Source organism: Sarcophilus harrisii, chromosome 1, assembly GCF_902635505.1.
Source record: "Sarcophilus harrisii chromosome 1, mSarHar1.11, whole genome shotgun sequence".
Lineage (NCBI taxonomy): Eukaryota > Metazoa > Chordata > Mammalia > Dasyuromorphia > Dasyuridae > Sarcophilus > Sarcophilus harrisii.
Window position 1 is genome coordinate 657633846 of NC_045426.1, and position 15140 is coordinate 657648985.

At 46.6% G+C, this 15140-nt stretch overlaps 1 protein-coding gene across 1 annotated transcript in view; it reads left to right on the forward strand.

The window, feature by feature from the left end:
- CILP2 (cartilage intermediate layer protein 2) overlaps window positions 1–12902 on the forward strand; it is a 21410-nt gene extending 8508 nt beyond the window's left edge. Inside the window, exons 5-9 of the mRNA XM_023496813.2 lie at window positions 501–656; window positions 1712–2026; window positions 2360–2468; window positions 5164–5321; window positions 5939–12902. Of these exons, the coding sequence (XP_023352581.1) occupies window positions 501–656; window positions 1712–2026; window positions 2360–2468; window positions 5164–5321; window positions 5939–8331 (3131 nt within the window). The 3' untranslated portion in view covers window positions 8332–12902. The remainder of the gene's footprint in view (window positions 1–500; window positions 657–1711; window positions 2027–2359; window positions 2469–5163; window positions 5322–5938) is intronic.
- Window positions 12903–15140: the final 2238 nt, after the last annotated feature.

Below are 15140 nucleotides of genomic sequence, written 5' to 3' on the forward strand. Positions count from 1 at the left end.
CACCTGGGCTTGAAGCCAGCTTGGTGGAGAGTCCAGCAGGGCCACCGCCATCCCCTCCCACGTGGAGTGATAATAGTCATGTAGTTTTTATGCCATATGTCTGTCTGTGGTGTTTTCAACCCTATAGGGCTAAGCCTGCATATGTAATGTCCCCATTTTTCAGATGAAGAAAAAAGTCTCAGAGAAACCCAATGGCTTGTCCAGACTCACACAATTAATAGGAAATACTTAAAATGGGACCCAGTATTCTTAGCCTAGTGCATGCTGTCTGTCTGTATTATCAGGTAAAGCAGCTCCTGGAACACCAATTGATAATGTGCATGTTTCAAAAGCCAGAGGGAAATGACTTGGATTCCCTGTGGCTTGTTCTGGGGCCCAGACCCCCTTTGCTCCTGCTAAGAGGCGAGGTTGAAAGTAAGGGCTTCTCTCCTGTGTGGATTAGGGAGGGACTGCCAAGCCCTGGCCATTGATGACCCTGTGACCACTCCTTCTTCTCCCAGCTGCTTCATGGAGTGAGTGGGGAGCATGGGGGCCGTGCTCGGGGAGCTGCGGGCCCGGCCGTCGCCTCCGCCGTCGGCGCTGTCCAGGATCCAAGAAGGACACATGTATAGGACGTTCTGTGGAAGCTCAGAAATGCGTGCGACCAGCATGTCCCGGTATTGGGATGGGAATGAAATGGTGTGGGAGGGTTGCTCTATGTCTGGATATTGGGGAGGGGAACAGAATTAGTGTGGTTCCTAAGCACTTGTGAATGAGGGCAGTGGCAAGGAAAGCAGAAGAGTTCTAGAACAGTGGAATAAAGGGGATCCAACCCCTTCTGGCGGTTCATTAGTAGAAGATGACGCTTGGGTCAACCAGTTTCTTCATGTCTCCTCCTCATGTTGAGGAATGCAAGGTATCCAGATTCTCCCTGACTTTCTATCCAGATTCACACTAAACTCTGGGGATTGGGAGGAGGTGGGGACACTTCTTTCCGCTTGGGCTTGGAGGTGCCTCCAGCTCTAGGCCCCTGGGTTTGGAGCTCCTGGGGCTGGGCTAGGGCAGGAATAGTTTCCAGTGGAAATTTCCCTTTTATATGAAAAAGTGCCAGGATTTGGAAGAGGAGGGGTGGTGGTGGAGAGGAGCTAGTGAAGGAAGAGGGGAGGTTCTGAGTCAATGAGGCTGGGTTGGCCACCTCTTCCCTCTGGCTCCAAACCAGCTGGGCCCATTTGGATGCATAGCCCTTGCTGTCCCCAGCAGAGCTGGCCCGGAGGAATTCTTCCCCCTCCCTGAGCCTCCAATTTCTACCTTAAACACTTGGTCCCTTCACTGAGTCCCCATTTCCCCCTCTCCTAGCCTCTCTCTTGCCCCATCCATCAGGTTGGTACCCATGGAAGACACTATCTGGGCGTCCATGTTTTGAAAGCCCCCTCCCCAAAGGATAATGCCTGGGGTACTAAGCCTGTGATGCTGCTTATGCCCTTTGCACCCTTCTCAACACCCCACTTTTGGACCCACGACTTCTCGTGCCTTTTCAGAGCCAGTGCAGGGCTTCTTCCTTACTCGGGGCAGCTCTTCCCTGTGGCTTGAGGCTAAAGTGTCACTTTGCCCTCTCCCTGCTTGCTTCCCTTGGATCCCAATAGAGGGAGGATTCCTTTCTTGGAGGCTGGACCCTCCTTACCCCCTGACCTGCTAGTCTTCCTGCCCCCTCAGCCATGGGCTGTCTCTCCAGGTTGCCGTTCAAACTGTGGCCGAGATGTAGCCAGCCAGGATTGCAGCGGCTGTGTCTGCAAGGATCATGTTCTCCTGGGTACTGTGGTCACCCCTGCTGGTCGGCCTCTGCCTGGGGCCCGTGTGACCCTTAAGAGCCGCCCTAAGCCTGTCTTGGCTACCACGGATGCCCGAGGCAGTTTCCGACTTGCAGGCATCTGTTCTGATGGCCACACTAACGTCAGTGTCCAGCTGGAGGGCTTTGCACAAGGCGTCGGCCAGGCTGTGGCCAACAGCTCCACCACGGCCTCTGTCACGGTCATTCTCCGGACTCTGGGTAAGGAGGGACAAGTGAAGGGTCTTCCAAGGGGCCCAGGAGAAAGTACCATATGTGGGGAACAAAACTGACTTAGGGTACTGGGAAAGGAATGAGATGCCAGGATTGATGTAGGATCAGTCTCAGGAGCTGGCTCATTCTGGAATTTTGGACTAGTTCCCTCGTGAATGAAATTGGACTTGCTACCTGGAGAGGTCCATTTAAAACTAGGAACAGTTAAAAATGAATCATGTTACAAAACCCTCAGCATTAAACCAGAATGATGGAGGGGGAGGGTTGGACCTCAGGCTCTGTCAATGCCTTCTATCAATTAACCCTTTCTTTCCTCCTCAGAGAAGCCCTATCTGGTGAAGCAGCCAGAATCCCGTGTCCGAGAGGCTGGACAACATGTGATGTTCTGCTGTAAAGCTCTTGGAACGCCTGTGCCTAAGAAATACTACTGGTGAGCTAACTCCCTTCCTTGCTTCCTAAATTTTTTTTTTATTAATAGCATCTTATTTTCAAAATATATATAAAGATAGTTTTCAATACTCACCCTTGCAAAATCTTATGTTTAAAATTTTCTCCCTCCCTTCCCTCCTACTCCCCTCTCTTAGACAGCAAGTAATCCAAGATATGTTAAACATGTACAATTCTTCTATACATATTTCTATACTTACCATGCTGTACAGGGAAAATCAGATCAAAAAGGAAAAAATAATGAAAAAAAACCACCCAGCTTTCTATTTTTTAGAGGCAATTAGCGTTGTGATTTGCCCAAGGAGGCACAGTTAGTGTCTGAGGCTGAATTTGAACTCAGTCCCTCTTGGCTCCAGGACAATCCTCTATCCACTTCTCCAGCTAGCTGACCCTACTTCTTTTACAGCAAGGAGCTATCCATACCTCTCTGTTGCCTAACCTCAAATATTTCTCAGCTCTGTTCACAGTCTACCTGTCGGAGGAATTGTTCTCTAGGGGTTTGGAGTCAGTAGACATGGGTCCAGATCCAGCTTTGCAATTTGTAAGCTATATGAGCTTGGGCAAATCAATTTTCTCATTTGTAGAATGAGGGAAATTGGCTTACGTGCTCCTAAAGTTACTTTAAGCATTTATATTCTGTGATTCTTCAATTCTGACCATGACTTAGGATAAATGATTCTCAGAGCTCAGCTTCCATACCTGGAAAAGGATCTTGATGACAGTATCTCCTAAAGTGTACTTATACATTCTCTGCTCCAAGACCCCAGTCTGGCTTCAGCCACTTCCTAGTTTTGTGACTTAGGTCAACTCATTTAATCTCTGCCTTACCTCCCAAGGTGGTTGTGAGAATCAAATGGGATAAATGTTTGTAAAGTGCTTAGCACAGTGTCTGACACAGTGTGCTTAATTTCCTTCCTCAACTGGGGCTCCCCAAACTGACCACAGTACTCTAGAAGTGATCTATTCAGGGCAGAGCACAGTAGGACTTCCACCTCCTTTTTTTTCTGGAGCTATGTTCTCTTAACAGAGTTCAAGATCATAAGAACTTTTGTCGGTGGGGGTGGTGAGGGGACGGAAGCTGTCATGTCACAGTATTGACTCCAGATATTCTATAGCTTATAAGAAGAATTAGAATGTGTGCCCCCCTTTTCTAATCCTTCTCTCCCCTAATTCACTAAAGTCACCTATAGGTAAGTCAATCAATAAGCATTTATTAAGCACCAACTATGTGCCAGTCACTGTGCTATGATTTCCATGGAAAATCTGCCTTGAGAATAGGAGCTGGTTGAGCTCTTGGCTAATAAAAAGGAAGTTCATCCTGTGAGGTGGAGATTATTTTTGTGAATGTCCATGTTACATTGAGACTTTGGATTGCTAATTATTTTATATGATCATATTAGCAGAAATGGGCCTAAAATCAGAAAACCTTGGTTATAAGTCATAGTCTGTCATTCATTCAGTAAACATTTATTAAACACTTACTATGTGCAAGGCTCAGAGATTGGCGCTGGGGATTTAAAAATGAAAAAAAAATGACACAGTACTGACCTCAGGGTTCTTACATTCCAATGAAGTCCAATGAATAGGGACACAACATGGACAGAAATAAATATAATGCAAAGAGAAAAGATGAGGGAAAAGGAAAAAAATTGGACAAAGCACTCTAGGAAGACGAAATTGGAGAGCATACTTTTAATTGAGAATCTGGGAAGACTTCATGGAGGAGATGATCCCTGAGCTGAGACTTGAAGCAAAGATGTAGATATAAAAGATCAAGATGAGAGATATGGGAATTCTCAAGCTGGAGCATGCCCAGAGGAAGAAAGGAAGGAAGAGGAGAAAGAAAGAAAGAAAATGGAAGAAAGCAGGAAGGAAAGGAAGAAAGGAGGCAGAGAAGGAAGTGAATATATAATAACTATATACACCAGACACTGTGCTATGATTTACAAATATCATGTCTGCTCTGCTTGAAATGTAGAGGGCATCAAGGAGAGTGATATGAAATAAGCCCAAAAAATAAATTGGATCCAAACTGGAGATGGGCTTTAAATACAGACTAAGGATTTTGTGATTTTTTTTCCTCCTGAGGCAAAAGGAGCCTCTGAAGGGTTTAGAGCAGGGGGAGTGATATGACTAGAACTGTGCTTTATAAAGATATTTCTAGCATTTGTGTGAAGGTTAGATTGGAGAACAGAAGGATGAATGCAGGCCAGCAGACAACTCTTAGTGTTGTACAGGAAATAAGTGCTTAAAAGAAAGGGATGGTCATGTGAATGGAGAGAAATGATATCAGAGATATTACAGAAGTGAAATGACGGTCTGGATAATTGATTATATATAGGAAGGAGAGAAGAAGTGAGAAGTCAGAGATAGCTCATTCAAGTCAGCAGACATTCTCAAACTCACTATGTGTTAGGCACTGGGGATTAAATGAGAAAAGTGAAGCAGTCCTTGCCCCCAAGGGGTTGCATTCTGCCACTCAGATGGCCAGAGCACCAGTGTATAAGTTAGGAGATAGGACAACAGCTGGGGAGCCCCAAGTTGGCTTTGGGAGCTTCTCCTTCCTCCTGTCCCTTATTGTTGCCGTGACAGTTCCAGCCTTGTGTTCCTTCTCTTCCCCCATCCCAGCTGATTCTCTCGCTGCTTCTTTCCTTCTCCCCTTCTTCCACACTTTCCAGGTACCACAATGGGAGCCTGTTGGATAGAAAGCTCTACAAATATGATAGCAACCTGGTGCTCAGGAACTTGGATCCGGAGCAGGCAGGCACCTACCACTGCAAAGCCAACAGTGATGCTGGTACCATCAAGTCCAATACTGCTGTCCTGACTGTGCTCGGTGAGACTCTCTTGAGCTGCCAGGAACCCATTCCCTCCCCTTGATGTCTGGGCTTAGAGCCTTTGGTAGTTGGGCAGGAGAGAACAAGACTAGGACTCCCTTACAAGAAATTTGGGATATAGAATAGGGAGAGAAGATAGGCATCTGCTGGAGGTTTTAGGGCAGTTATTGAGAACTGGACCTGATATTGTGGGTCTATATGAAATCTAGGAGTATGAGTGCATTCTTTTGAGAAAAGGCTTAAACCTTCTGGAAAAGATTAATTTTTCCTGGACACAGTTGAATTTTATCCAGTTCTGGTGCTGAACTGAGTCTCCCTCCATGGTCATGAAGATCTCAGTCTTGGAATGAGTTGTTTGCCCTGGCCTTGGACTAAGGCTGTAGCAGTGGGTTCAGCCCCCACTTACTTTTTAGATTCCGTCCCAATTAATTTCCAAGTTTGAGTTCACCTTAGCCTCAGGCCAAGTTCCCCTTTTCAAGTCCTGAATGGGCTCAAACAGCTTTCGACAATGAGTTCCTGAATGTAGAATAAAAGTTCATTCTAGACTGGGTTCCCGTCCCGGTTGACTTCGGTACCCAGACTAAACCCCTGACGCTGTTATTGATTTCTCCTCCAGCTCCAGGACAGCAAGTCTGTGACCCCCGGCCCCTTGAGCACCTCATCAAGCTGCCGAATGACTGCCGCCAGGCTGCTTCAGGATCCGCCTACTACAATGTGGGTCTCTGTCCGGATACCCGCTGCCCTGGCCGACCTGGCTCCAACCTTCGCTGCGGGGAATCTGGCGACCGCTGTTGTTCTGTGAGCCGTTTAGAGACCCGGGAGATCCAGTGTAGGGGCTACGTCTTGCCTGTGAAGGTGGTGGCCAAGTGTGGGTGTGAGAAGTGCATGCCCCCCAAGGTGCTGGTGAGGGGCCGAGTTGTGGCTGCTGACACCGAGGAACCCTTGCGCTTTGCGCAGATCCTCCTAGGGAAGGAGAAAACTGGCTTCACCGGTTACCAAGGTGATTTCACCATCGAGGTACCCCCAGCCACCGAGCGCCTTGTTGTGACCTTCGTGGATGGTCACCAGGAGTTTGTAGATACAGTCAAAGTCTTGCCGTTTGACCCTCGGGGAGGTGGAGTTTACCAGGAGGTGAAGGTCATGCGGAAGAAGGAGCCCATCACTTTGGACGCTGGCCAGAGCAATACCATTCCCCTGGGCACAGTAGAGGGATTGGACCCCGTAGGACAGATCGTTATACCGGCCAGCGCCTTCTACTATCCGAATGGAGAGCCGTATAATGGGACTGTGCAGGCCAGTGTTACTTTCCTGGACCCCCGTGACCTTGCCACAGCAGCTGCTGCTTCCAGTGACCTCAATTTTGTGGATGACAACGGGGAGCTAGCCCCTCTGAGGACCTACGGCATGTTCTTGGTGGACCTCCGAGCTGCGGGCTCCGGGGAGGAGCTGCACGCGGGGCCGGTGGAGGTGCGCGTGGATGCTGGGCAGATCCACATGGCGGGGCATGCTGAGGAAATGAAGCTGTGGTCCCTGAATCCAACCACCGGCTTATGGGAGGAGGAGACTGACTTCCACTCAGAGACTGCTGGGCGCCGGAGGCGGAGGGAGGAGCGGACGTTCCTCATAGGCAATGTGGAAATCCGGGAGCGGCGGCTCTTCAATCTCGACGTGCCGGAGCGCCGGAGATGCTTTGTCAAGGTGCGCGCCTACATCAACGACAAGTTTATACCCAGTGAGCAGGTGGAGGGGGTGGTGGTGACCCTGGTCAATTTGGAACCGGCCCCAGGCTACTCGGCCAACCCCCGCGCCTGGGGACGCTTTGATAGTACTGTCACGGGTCCCAATGGAGCCTGCCTTCCGGCTTTCTGTGACGCCGACCGGGCGGACGCCTATACTGCCTATATTACGGCTGCCCTTGGGGGCGAGGAGCTGGAGCCGGCGCCTTCCAGCCCCCAGCCTCATCCGGGGACTGTGGGCGTGACCCAGCCCTACCTGGACAAGCTGGACTACCGAAGGACGGACCACGATGATCCGGCTTTGAAGAAGAATGGTTTCCGAATTAATCTGGCCAAACCCAACCCCAACAATCTGGATGAGATCCAAGGCCCCATATACCCCTGGCGGAGCTTGCGGGAGTGCGAGGATGCTCCAGTAACAGCCAATCACTTCCGTTTCTCCCGGGTGGAGGCAGACAAGTATGAATACAATGTGGTCCCTTTCCGGGAGAGTGAGCTGGCTTCCTGGACTGGTGATTACCTCTCCTGGTGGCCCAACCCCCAGGAGTTCCGCGCCTGCTTCATCAAGGTCAAGATACAGGGGCCCCAGGAGTACATGGTGAGGTCTCACAATGCTGGGGGCAGTCATCCTCGCACTCAGGGCCAGCTCTATGGGCTGCGGGATGCACGCAGTGTGAGGGACATGGAGCATACTAGCACCTCGGCAGCCTGTGTGGAGTTCAAGTGTAGTGGGATGCTGTTTGACCAGCGCCTGTCAGACCGGACCCTGGTGACGCTGATACCTCAGGGCAGCTGCCGACGGGTAGGCGTCAACAGTCTCCTGAGGGAGTACCTGGCCCGCCACCCGCCAGTGGCCCCGACTGATGACCTGACAGGCTTCTCCATGATTGCACCTGTAGACCCCTTGGGCCACAATTACGGCATCTACACGGTGACAGACCAGAATCCCCGGCTGGCCAAAGAGATCGCCATCGGCCGCTGTTTTGATGGTACCTCGGACGGCTTCTCAAGGGAGATGAAGGCAGATGTGGGTATAGCTGTAACCTTCCAGTGTCAGGAACGCCCGGCCGGCCAACGAAGTCTTTTCCAGAGGCTGCTGGACTCTCCTAGGACTGCACTCGAAGATATACGCCGGGAGATGGGGGGACCTGGGCGTAGAAGCCTGTCTTCTCCCCCTACTCGCAGAGTTTCTGGCCGCAGAAGGAGGATGGAAATGCTCCAGCCTGAGGCAGGAACCGAGACCTTGACTCCTAGTCCTGAAGTTACCCTCTGAATCCAAGGAAATTCCTCCTGGCTCCCAACCCAATGATAATAGCTGACCCAAAGGAATCCCCTCAAATCCCTGGCCCTAGAGATGATCCTTCATCTCTCACTCCCATCTCTAGGAAGCCCCCAACCCTAGAGATACCTCCTGACTTCAAAGGAAGACCTCTATCTTAGGCATATCACCAGCTCCCACCTTTCTTTCACCCTTCCTCCCCTCAACTCAGTCTCCTCCATGTTCCCTATTTGTTGCTTAGAAAAAGCCTAGATTTCTGTGGAGGGAGCTAGGAGAATGTGACTATCTGTACCTCTCAGTCCAGGAGTGAGAGGATGCTTCCATCTTCCATAGCTCAGTTTAGTCCTTTAACTACTGGGCCAGACTTTATCTTCTTCCTGCCTGGGTTCCAGCGTTTACCCCCTGATGGCAGTAACAGTTATCCCACTTTCACTCACTTTATATTACAGACCCCTTAGGGTTAGACCTCAGGGTAAGTTTGGGACAGATCAGTGGAAGGAAGGGGTCAGTTACTGAGAAAAGGAATAGAACCAAGATGATGTGGGATTGGAGAGAGAGTCTTAGACTGGGCAACAGGGACCCAGCTTCTATTCTCAGTCTTGCTAACTCATTTGTGTTCCCTTGGGGAAGTAATTTTTGCACTAGACATTGCAGGATGGTATGTTGGAAAGAGAACTGATTTTTAGTCCTTTCTGTGGCTGACTCATAATGTAACCCTAGGCAAGTCACTTAAAAATTCTCTAGGGCTCAGTTTTCTCATCTGTAAAGTGGAATGGTCTTTATGGTCTCCTAGCTCTAAAATTGCTTGGATTATGGGATCAGATGCCCTAGTCCTTTCCTGAACTAATGTCAAAACCATTTCCCTAATAGCAAATTGGCCAGTATTTGATAAGGACTCAGACTCCTATATAAAGATTGATTCCTTTGGGGAACTTTAGTACTAGGGTTCTAGAGCAGATCCGGTCCCATCCTCCTGGAAGTACCACACAGCAGCTGGTGATCATTGATCCCTGGACCCTCAATTCCAGTCAGTTCAATATACATTGAGTACACCTGCTGTTTGGAGAACATTGGGCTAGGTGGAATATAAATAGGGGAGACAAAGTTTAATATGTCCCTGCCTGTCCTTATGGAGTGCATAGTCCTTTAAAGAAGGCAAGAAACAACCAAATTAAATATAATACACAGCATTACCTGATAAGTGTATTATTGAGGAGTAAGTCAAGTGCTATATCAGGTCTGTGAGGGTAGATCAGTGCAAACCAGGAAACTCAAGGAAGACTTCCTGGAGGAGGTGGCAATTTGGCTGGGCTTTAAAAGATGGGTAGGAACTCAACAGGCAAAGAGACAGAGAGAAGGTATTCTATGAATAGTATATAGCACAGAACACAGAGTATGGTGGGTGTTTTGTTTTATTTTGTTTTGTTTGGTGGGGGGAAAGGGAGGGGTTTAAGAGAGAGTTTTCCAGTTAGGCTAGAGCAAAGAGTATATGGAAGGGAAGAATACAAGAAAGTTGGAGTGATTGGTTGGGATCAGATGGCAGAGTTTTCAAATGTCAAGAAGAGGAATTTGAACTTAACCCTAGAGCCCAAAGGGAATCCCTAAAATTGGTAAAACAGTAGGCTAGTGTCATTGAGTAGAAGGGGGTGGACTCCAACTCTTATCCTCCATCCATTCCATCCTGGGTTTCCATTTATCTAGCCTGGACATAAGCCCCAAGGCAAACATTTCTCTTCATAGTCACCTTGGGTGATTATTAGTGGTGGGCAGCTTGGGACTACCCAGGCCAACATTAGACCTGAGTATCCCTCTTACTGAGGAACACTTCTCCCATCCCACAAGCACTATGTTTTGGTTATTAAGGACTCATACCTTCTGTTTTTTTTTAAGAACATTTATTAAATATTTTTCCTCTAACAGCTCAGTGAGGTAGGTAGAAAAAGTATTATTACCCCCATTTTGCAGATGAAGAAACTGAAGGTCAGGAAGCTTGTGATTTGCCCAATGTCACACTGTTGGAAAGTGACAGTGCTGAGCCCCAAACCAAGGTCTTCTGATTCTAAAAGTCAATACTCTTTCTATTTCACCAGGGATATCTCCCTGGTGTGAGAGGTCTTGGGGACCTTACCCAGGTGAAGGGATTGGGGCAAGGATTTGGGGGGGTTATTGTCTCCACTCCATGAGGATGGAGCCTTAAGGTGCTTACTCCCTTCCCTTTCCTCCTGTCTTTCCATTGCTTGATTCTCTGCTTATCTCTTCCTTTGGGCTGACCAGCCCCTGCTTCCAACATTCTATCCTGTGGGGTCACTCCTGGCTACGTCAGCCAATACCTGCTATCCTGTTACACTCCTTGAGAAGGCAATGGCCTTTTCAGGTCTGAACTCTGTCCCTTTAAGGCTCCCTTCCCTGAAGACCGGGGTAAGAGGTGCAGGTAAGGGTTTGATTGTTTTTTTTGGGGGGGAGGCGGGGAGAGGGAGGGAAAGAGCTTGATTCAGTATTGACTGAACTGATTTTTGAGACCTTTGGATTTCCCACTGGGGGATCATAGTGCTCATTCATTTGGTGCTTGACGATATGGAGAGTGGAAATAACTAGGTGCTCATGATTAAAGATGCTTCATTAATAAACCTGTGGCTTAGGGGTCTTGTTGGGATGTTTGGGGATGGGTGATATATGAGGTTGGGTGTGGATGCATGTATCATTCCCATCTTATAGATGAGAAAACTAAGGGCCAGAAAGGGAAAGTAAAACCCAAGATCACACAGTGAGTTTATGAAAAATCTGAGACTGTAAACTAGGTTTCTTGACCACCACAACACTCTAACTGATCCCTCTGATCCAACCATTGAACCAGAGATAAGGGGGATAAGGAGTTCTGTTCTCCCTAACCATCTTTATGCTCCTCCAAAACACTTCTAGGCAAATTCTTCCCTGATCTCCAGGGTGGGAGGAGAGAGGTCCATGCTGAGGGTTCATCTGGAAATGAAGATGCACACAACCATGTACCTTAGGATCTTCCCACACCTGTAAACCGATTTTCTATTTCTGTAGGAGAATACATGCAGACCTACAGACGTGTCCCTCCATAGTGTAGTTCTATATACATATGTCTGTTTAAAGAGCTCTTGGTTGGGAAAGGAGCTGTAACTAAGGATTCTTTTACCTAGAACAAAAATATTGGGGTGGGGTGGGAATTGGAATAAACCTCAGTGTAGGGTAAGGGGCAGTGTCACAGAGAGTCTGCCAAATTGGGTAACAAGACATTTCATCCCTCAGAGAACTTAGCCTGAGCGTCCAACCCTGGAGAGTTGAGAGGAAGATGGATTCCAGGAGAGGGGTAGAAATGGGGGATATTTCCATAAGGAATGCTGTGTGGTATGTATTTGGTGGAAGACTGGTGGATGCCAACAGATAAAATAGTCTCCGGGTTAATTTAAAATCAACTCAACGAAGAAATGTTCCCCCAACTTCAGTCATGTTAGTCCCTTAAGCCAAAACCCCAGTTATCCTACCCTAGTTAAAGCTCTGACTGGAAGTCTGATCCTGTGGCTTTCTCTGTGTTTCAATTGTCCCAAATATAAATGGGGTGGGAGGCGGGGGGCTGAAATAAATAGTCTCTTAGGTCCCTTTTAGCCCTGAGGTTCTGGTTTTATATTCTGGAGTCTTTCCAAGACCTTGTACCCTTAGGTCCCTCTCTGCCATCAGTTTTATATGTTTTAGCTTTGAATACTATGGTCTAAACTTTCCTCCTCACTCTGACATTCTGTGTTCCAAGCTCCTTTCCAGGTCTGACATTCCAAGATCGTCTCCAACTCTGACTTTCTCCGTTCCCAGACCCTTTCGGTCTCAGACATCCCGTATTCTGTGCACACATGTGCAAATCTGTGGGCAGACACACGTGCACACACACAGACAAACACGTGCAGAGCTCCCCCAGTGGCCCCATTCTGCAAACACTTGTTGAATAGAAATGCTCCCTGAATAAAGTAGCAGCCACTGGCCTGGCTGGGCCTCTGCTTATTCTGGGCTGCGTCCTAGGCAGTGAATAGGGTCTCGAGCAGGTCCCAGCTGGCCTGGAGGGGAATGGAGGAAGGCAGGACTGTTTCAGTCCCAGGAGCCTCTCCTGAGCTGAGAATTTAGTCCTCATAGTTCTGCATTCAGTGAGGGATAGTGAGCCTAGGAATAGCTGCTTGGGTGAAAGATAAAAGGTTTGGCCTTCTGAGCATGTCAATTTATTAAATAATGTGCAGCAATTGCCTAACAAACCAGAACCAGACTTCCTTAGCTTAGGTTTGGACCTCCAATATAGGGAGTGACAGACTTTTATACATTAAAAATCATTAATCAAATAAGGCAAATTAATTAAAGGAAAAAATGCAACATCAGGTAATCTGATTCTAATTGGAGGAAAGATGAGGGGCTTACCAAGTTGGAAGGGGGACAGTATTAGGGACAATTTCCTGAATTTAGAAAAACAGTTGTTCCACTCCCTCTAACTGTCTGTAAACAATTAAAGGAACACAGAAACAATAACTGATTGATCAGCATGGGCTAGTTTTCCTTTTTTTTTTTTTTTTTTTTCCAGATTCTGTTAGAGACTTTATTTAAAAAAGTCAAAACTTTATTAAATAGATTTCATTTTTTCCAGTTGTATGTCAAATACTTTTTTTAACATTTGTTTTTAAAACTTTGAGTTCCAGAGTCTCACCTTTCTTCCTTTCCCACCTTCCACTGAGGAGGCACATGTGAAGTTTTTTTCCTTCCTCCCCAAAACCCTCAAGAAAAATAAAGTTTAAAAAAAATCCTAAAGTATTCCTCAATCTGTACTTAGGCACAACCAGTTCTTTCTCTGGGTATGGATAGCATTTTTCATCATAAGTCCTTCAGAGTCTTGGATCATTGTATTGCTGAGAATAGGAAAGTCATTCACAACTGATCATCCTACAACTTTGCTATTACTTTATACACAGTACATTTCACTTGCATGAGGGTCACGGAGGATTTTTCAGGGTTTTCCTGAGAGCATCCTGCTCATCATTTCCCATGGAACAATGATAATCAATCATAAAAACATACCACAATTTATTTAGTCATTATCCAATTGGTGGGCATACCCTCAGTTTCCAATTCTTTGCCCTGAGAAAAGAGCAAGCAGGCTAATTTTCAAACAAGACATATGGGTTCCTTGAGATATACAATTGTGAAGCAGCAGGAGAGGTGGTCTAGCTTCCCTGTCAGGTGGACAAGATTCAAATAATGCAATAAAACTTTCTCCTCAATTTCCATGATTGAATCAAATCTTCTCACAAGATAGAAGTTGGACTAGACTTGTAATTGAATTGAAAGGGCACTGAGCTAACTTTAAAATTGAATCATAAAATGTAGTCAATGTTTTTTGCTCTATTCTCATAAATAACCACATGCTGTTCTAATCCCCTGAATTCCCTCACTATCTCAAGGGATCAGAACTTCCTGAGTTTCAGGAGATCAAAGATAGATGCCCAGAGCTGGCAAAGACCTTAAAGCCCTTCAAATGCTTTTATTTTACATATGAAAAAAATGAGAACCAGAGAAGGTATGGGATTTGTCCAAGATAAGCCTGTGGCAGCATTGGTTGCCACAGATACTCCCCTTCTCTGCCTCAGTCCAATTCCCTATTTTTTTCCAGGACTTCCCCTGCTGCCCAGGCCTGGGCCTTTTATTAAAACCATGGAAGGGTCAAAGGAATCCAGGGCCATTTGAAAAAAAATCCATAGGCTCAGGGCCTGTGGATAAGACCAGATTGAGTAGCCAAGCAGTCACTTGATTGTCAATCGACAAGCAATTCTTAAGCATTAGTTGTCTGTCCTTTGTTCCTGAAGAGGACCATGAGCCTAAAGCTCATACCAAGACTTCAAGTGAATTAGATTTAAATGAAGGTACAAATGGCACCAGCCTCATTCTCCTCGAGACCCATCTAGACCCAATGGCAAGCTATGGGTCAGAATGGACTGGAGACTATAGTGGAAGATCTAGGCCTTTATAAGCTATTTCCTAATTGTTGGGTTTGTCTGAGGCAATGTCCAATCAGTGATTAAGGCAAGTGATTAAGGCAATGAGCCAGGGAATGGCCTCTTTTACCTACTCAAAAAAATTATCAATCTAGGAGAGGAAGGCTCTCAGGATTTCTGGCCAAAACAGAAATAATTGCTATTTACACTCCCTCTTAGACAATCAAGGTCCAAACAATGACCAAATAAGGGTTGGGGCAGACCTATCGTTGGCCAATCAATGAGATTCAGAGTGATTTAAGTTTAAGGCATGATTCTCTCTTTTTTAAAAAAGATTTGTTTTTTCAAAACACATGCATAGATAGTTTTCAACATCTACCTTTGAAAAGTCTTATGTTCCATTTTTTTTCTCTCTTCCTTCCCTTTACTCCTTCCCCTAGATGCAGATAATCCAATATATGTTAAATGTGCAATTCTTCTATACATATTTCCACAGTTATTATTCTGTATAAGAAATATCAGATCAAAAAGAAAAAAATGATAAAGAAAACAAAAATCAAGTAAAGAACATCAAAAAAGTGAAAAGACTATGTTGTGATCCACATTCAGTCCACATAGACCTTTTTCTGGACTGCAGATGGCTCTTTCCATCACAAGACCATTGGAATTGGCCTGAATCACCTCAGTTTTGAAGAGAGCCACATCCATCACAGTTGCTCATTATATAATCTTCTTGTTACTGTGCACAGTGTTCTTTTGGTTCTACACTTAGCATCAGTTCATATAAGTCTCTCCAGGCTTTTCTGAAATCAT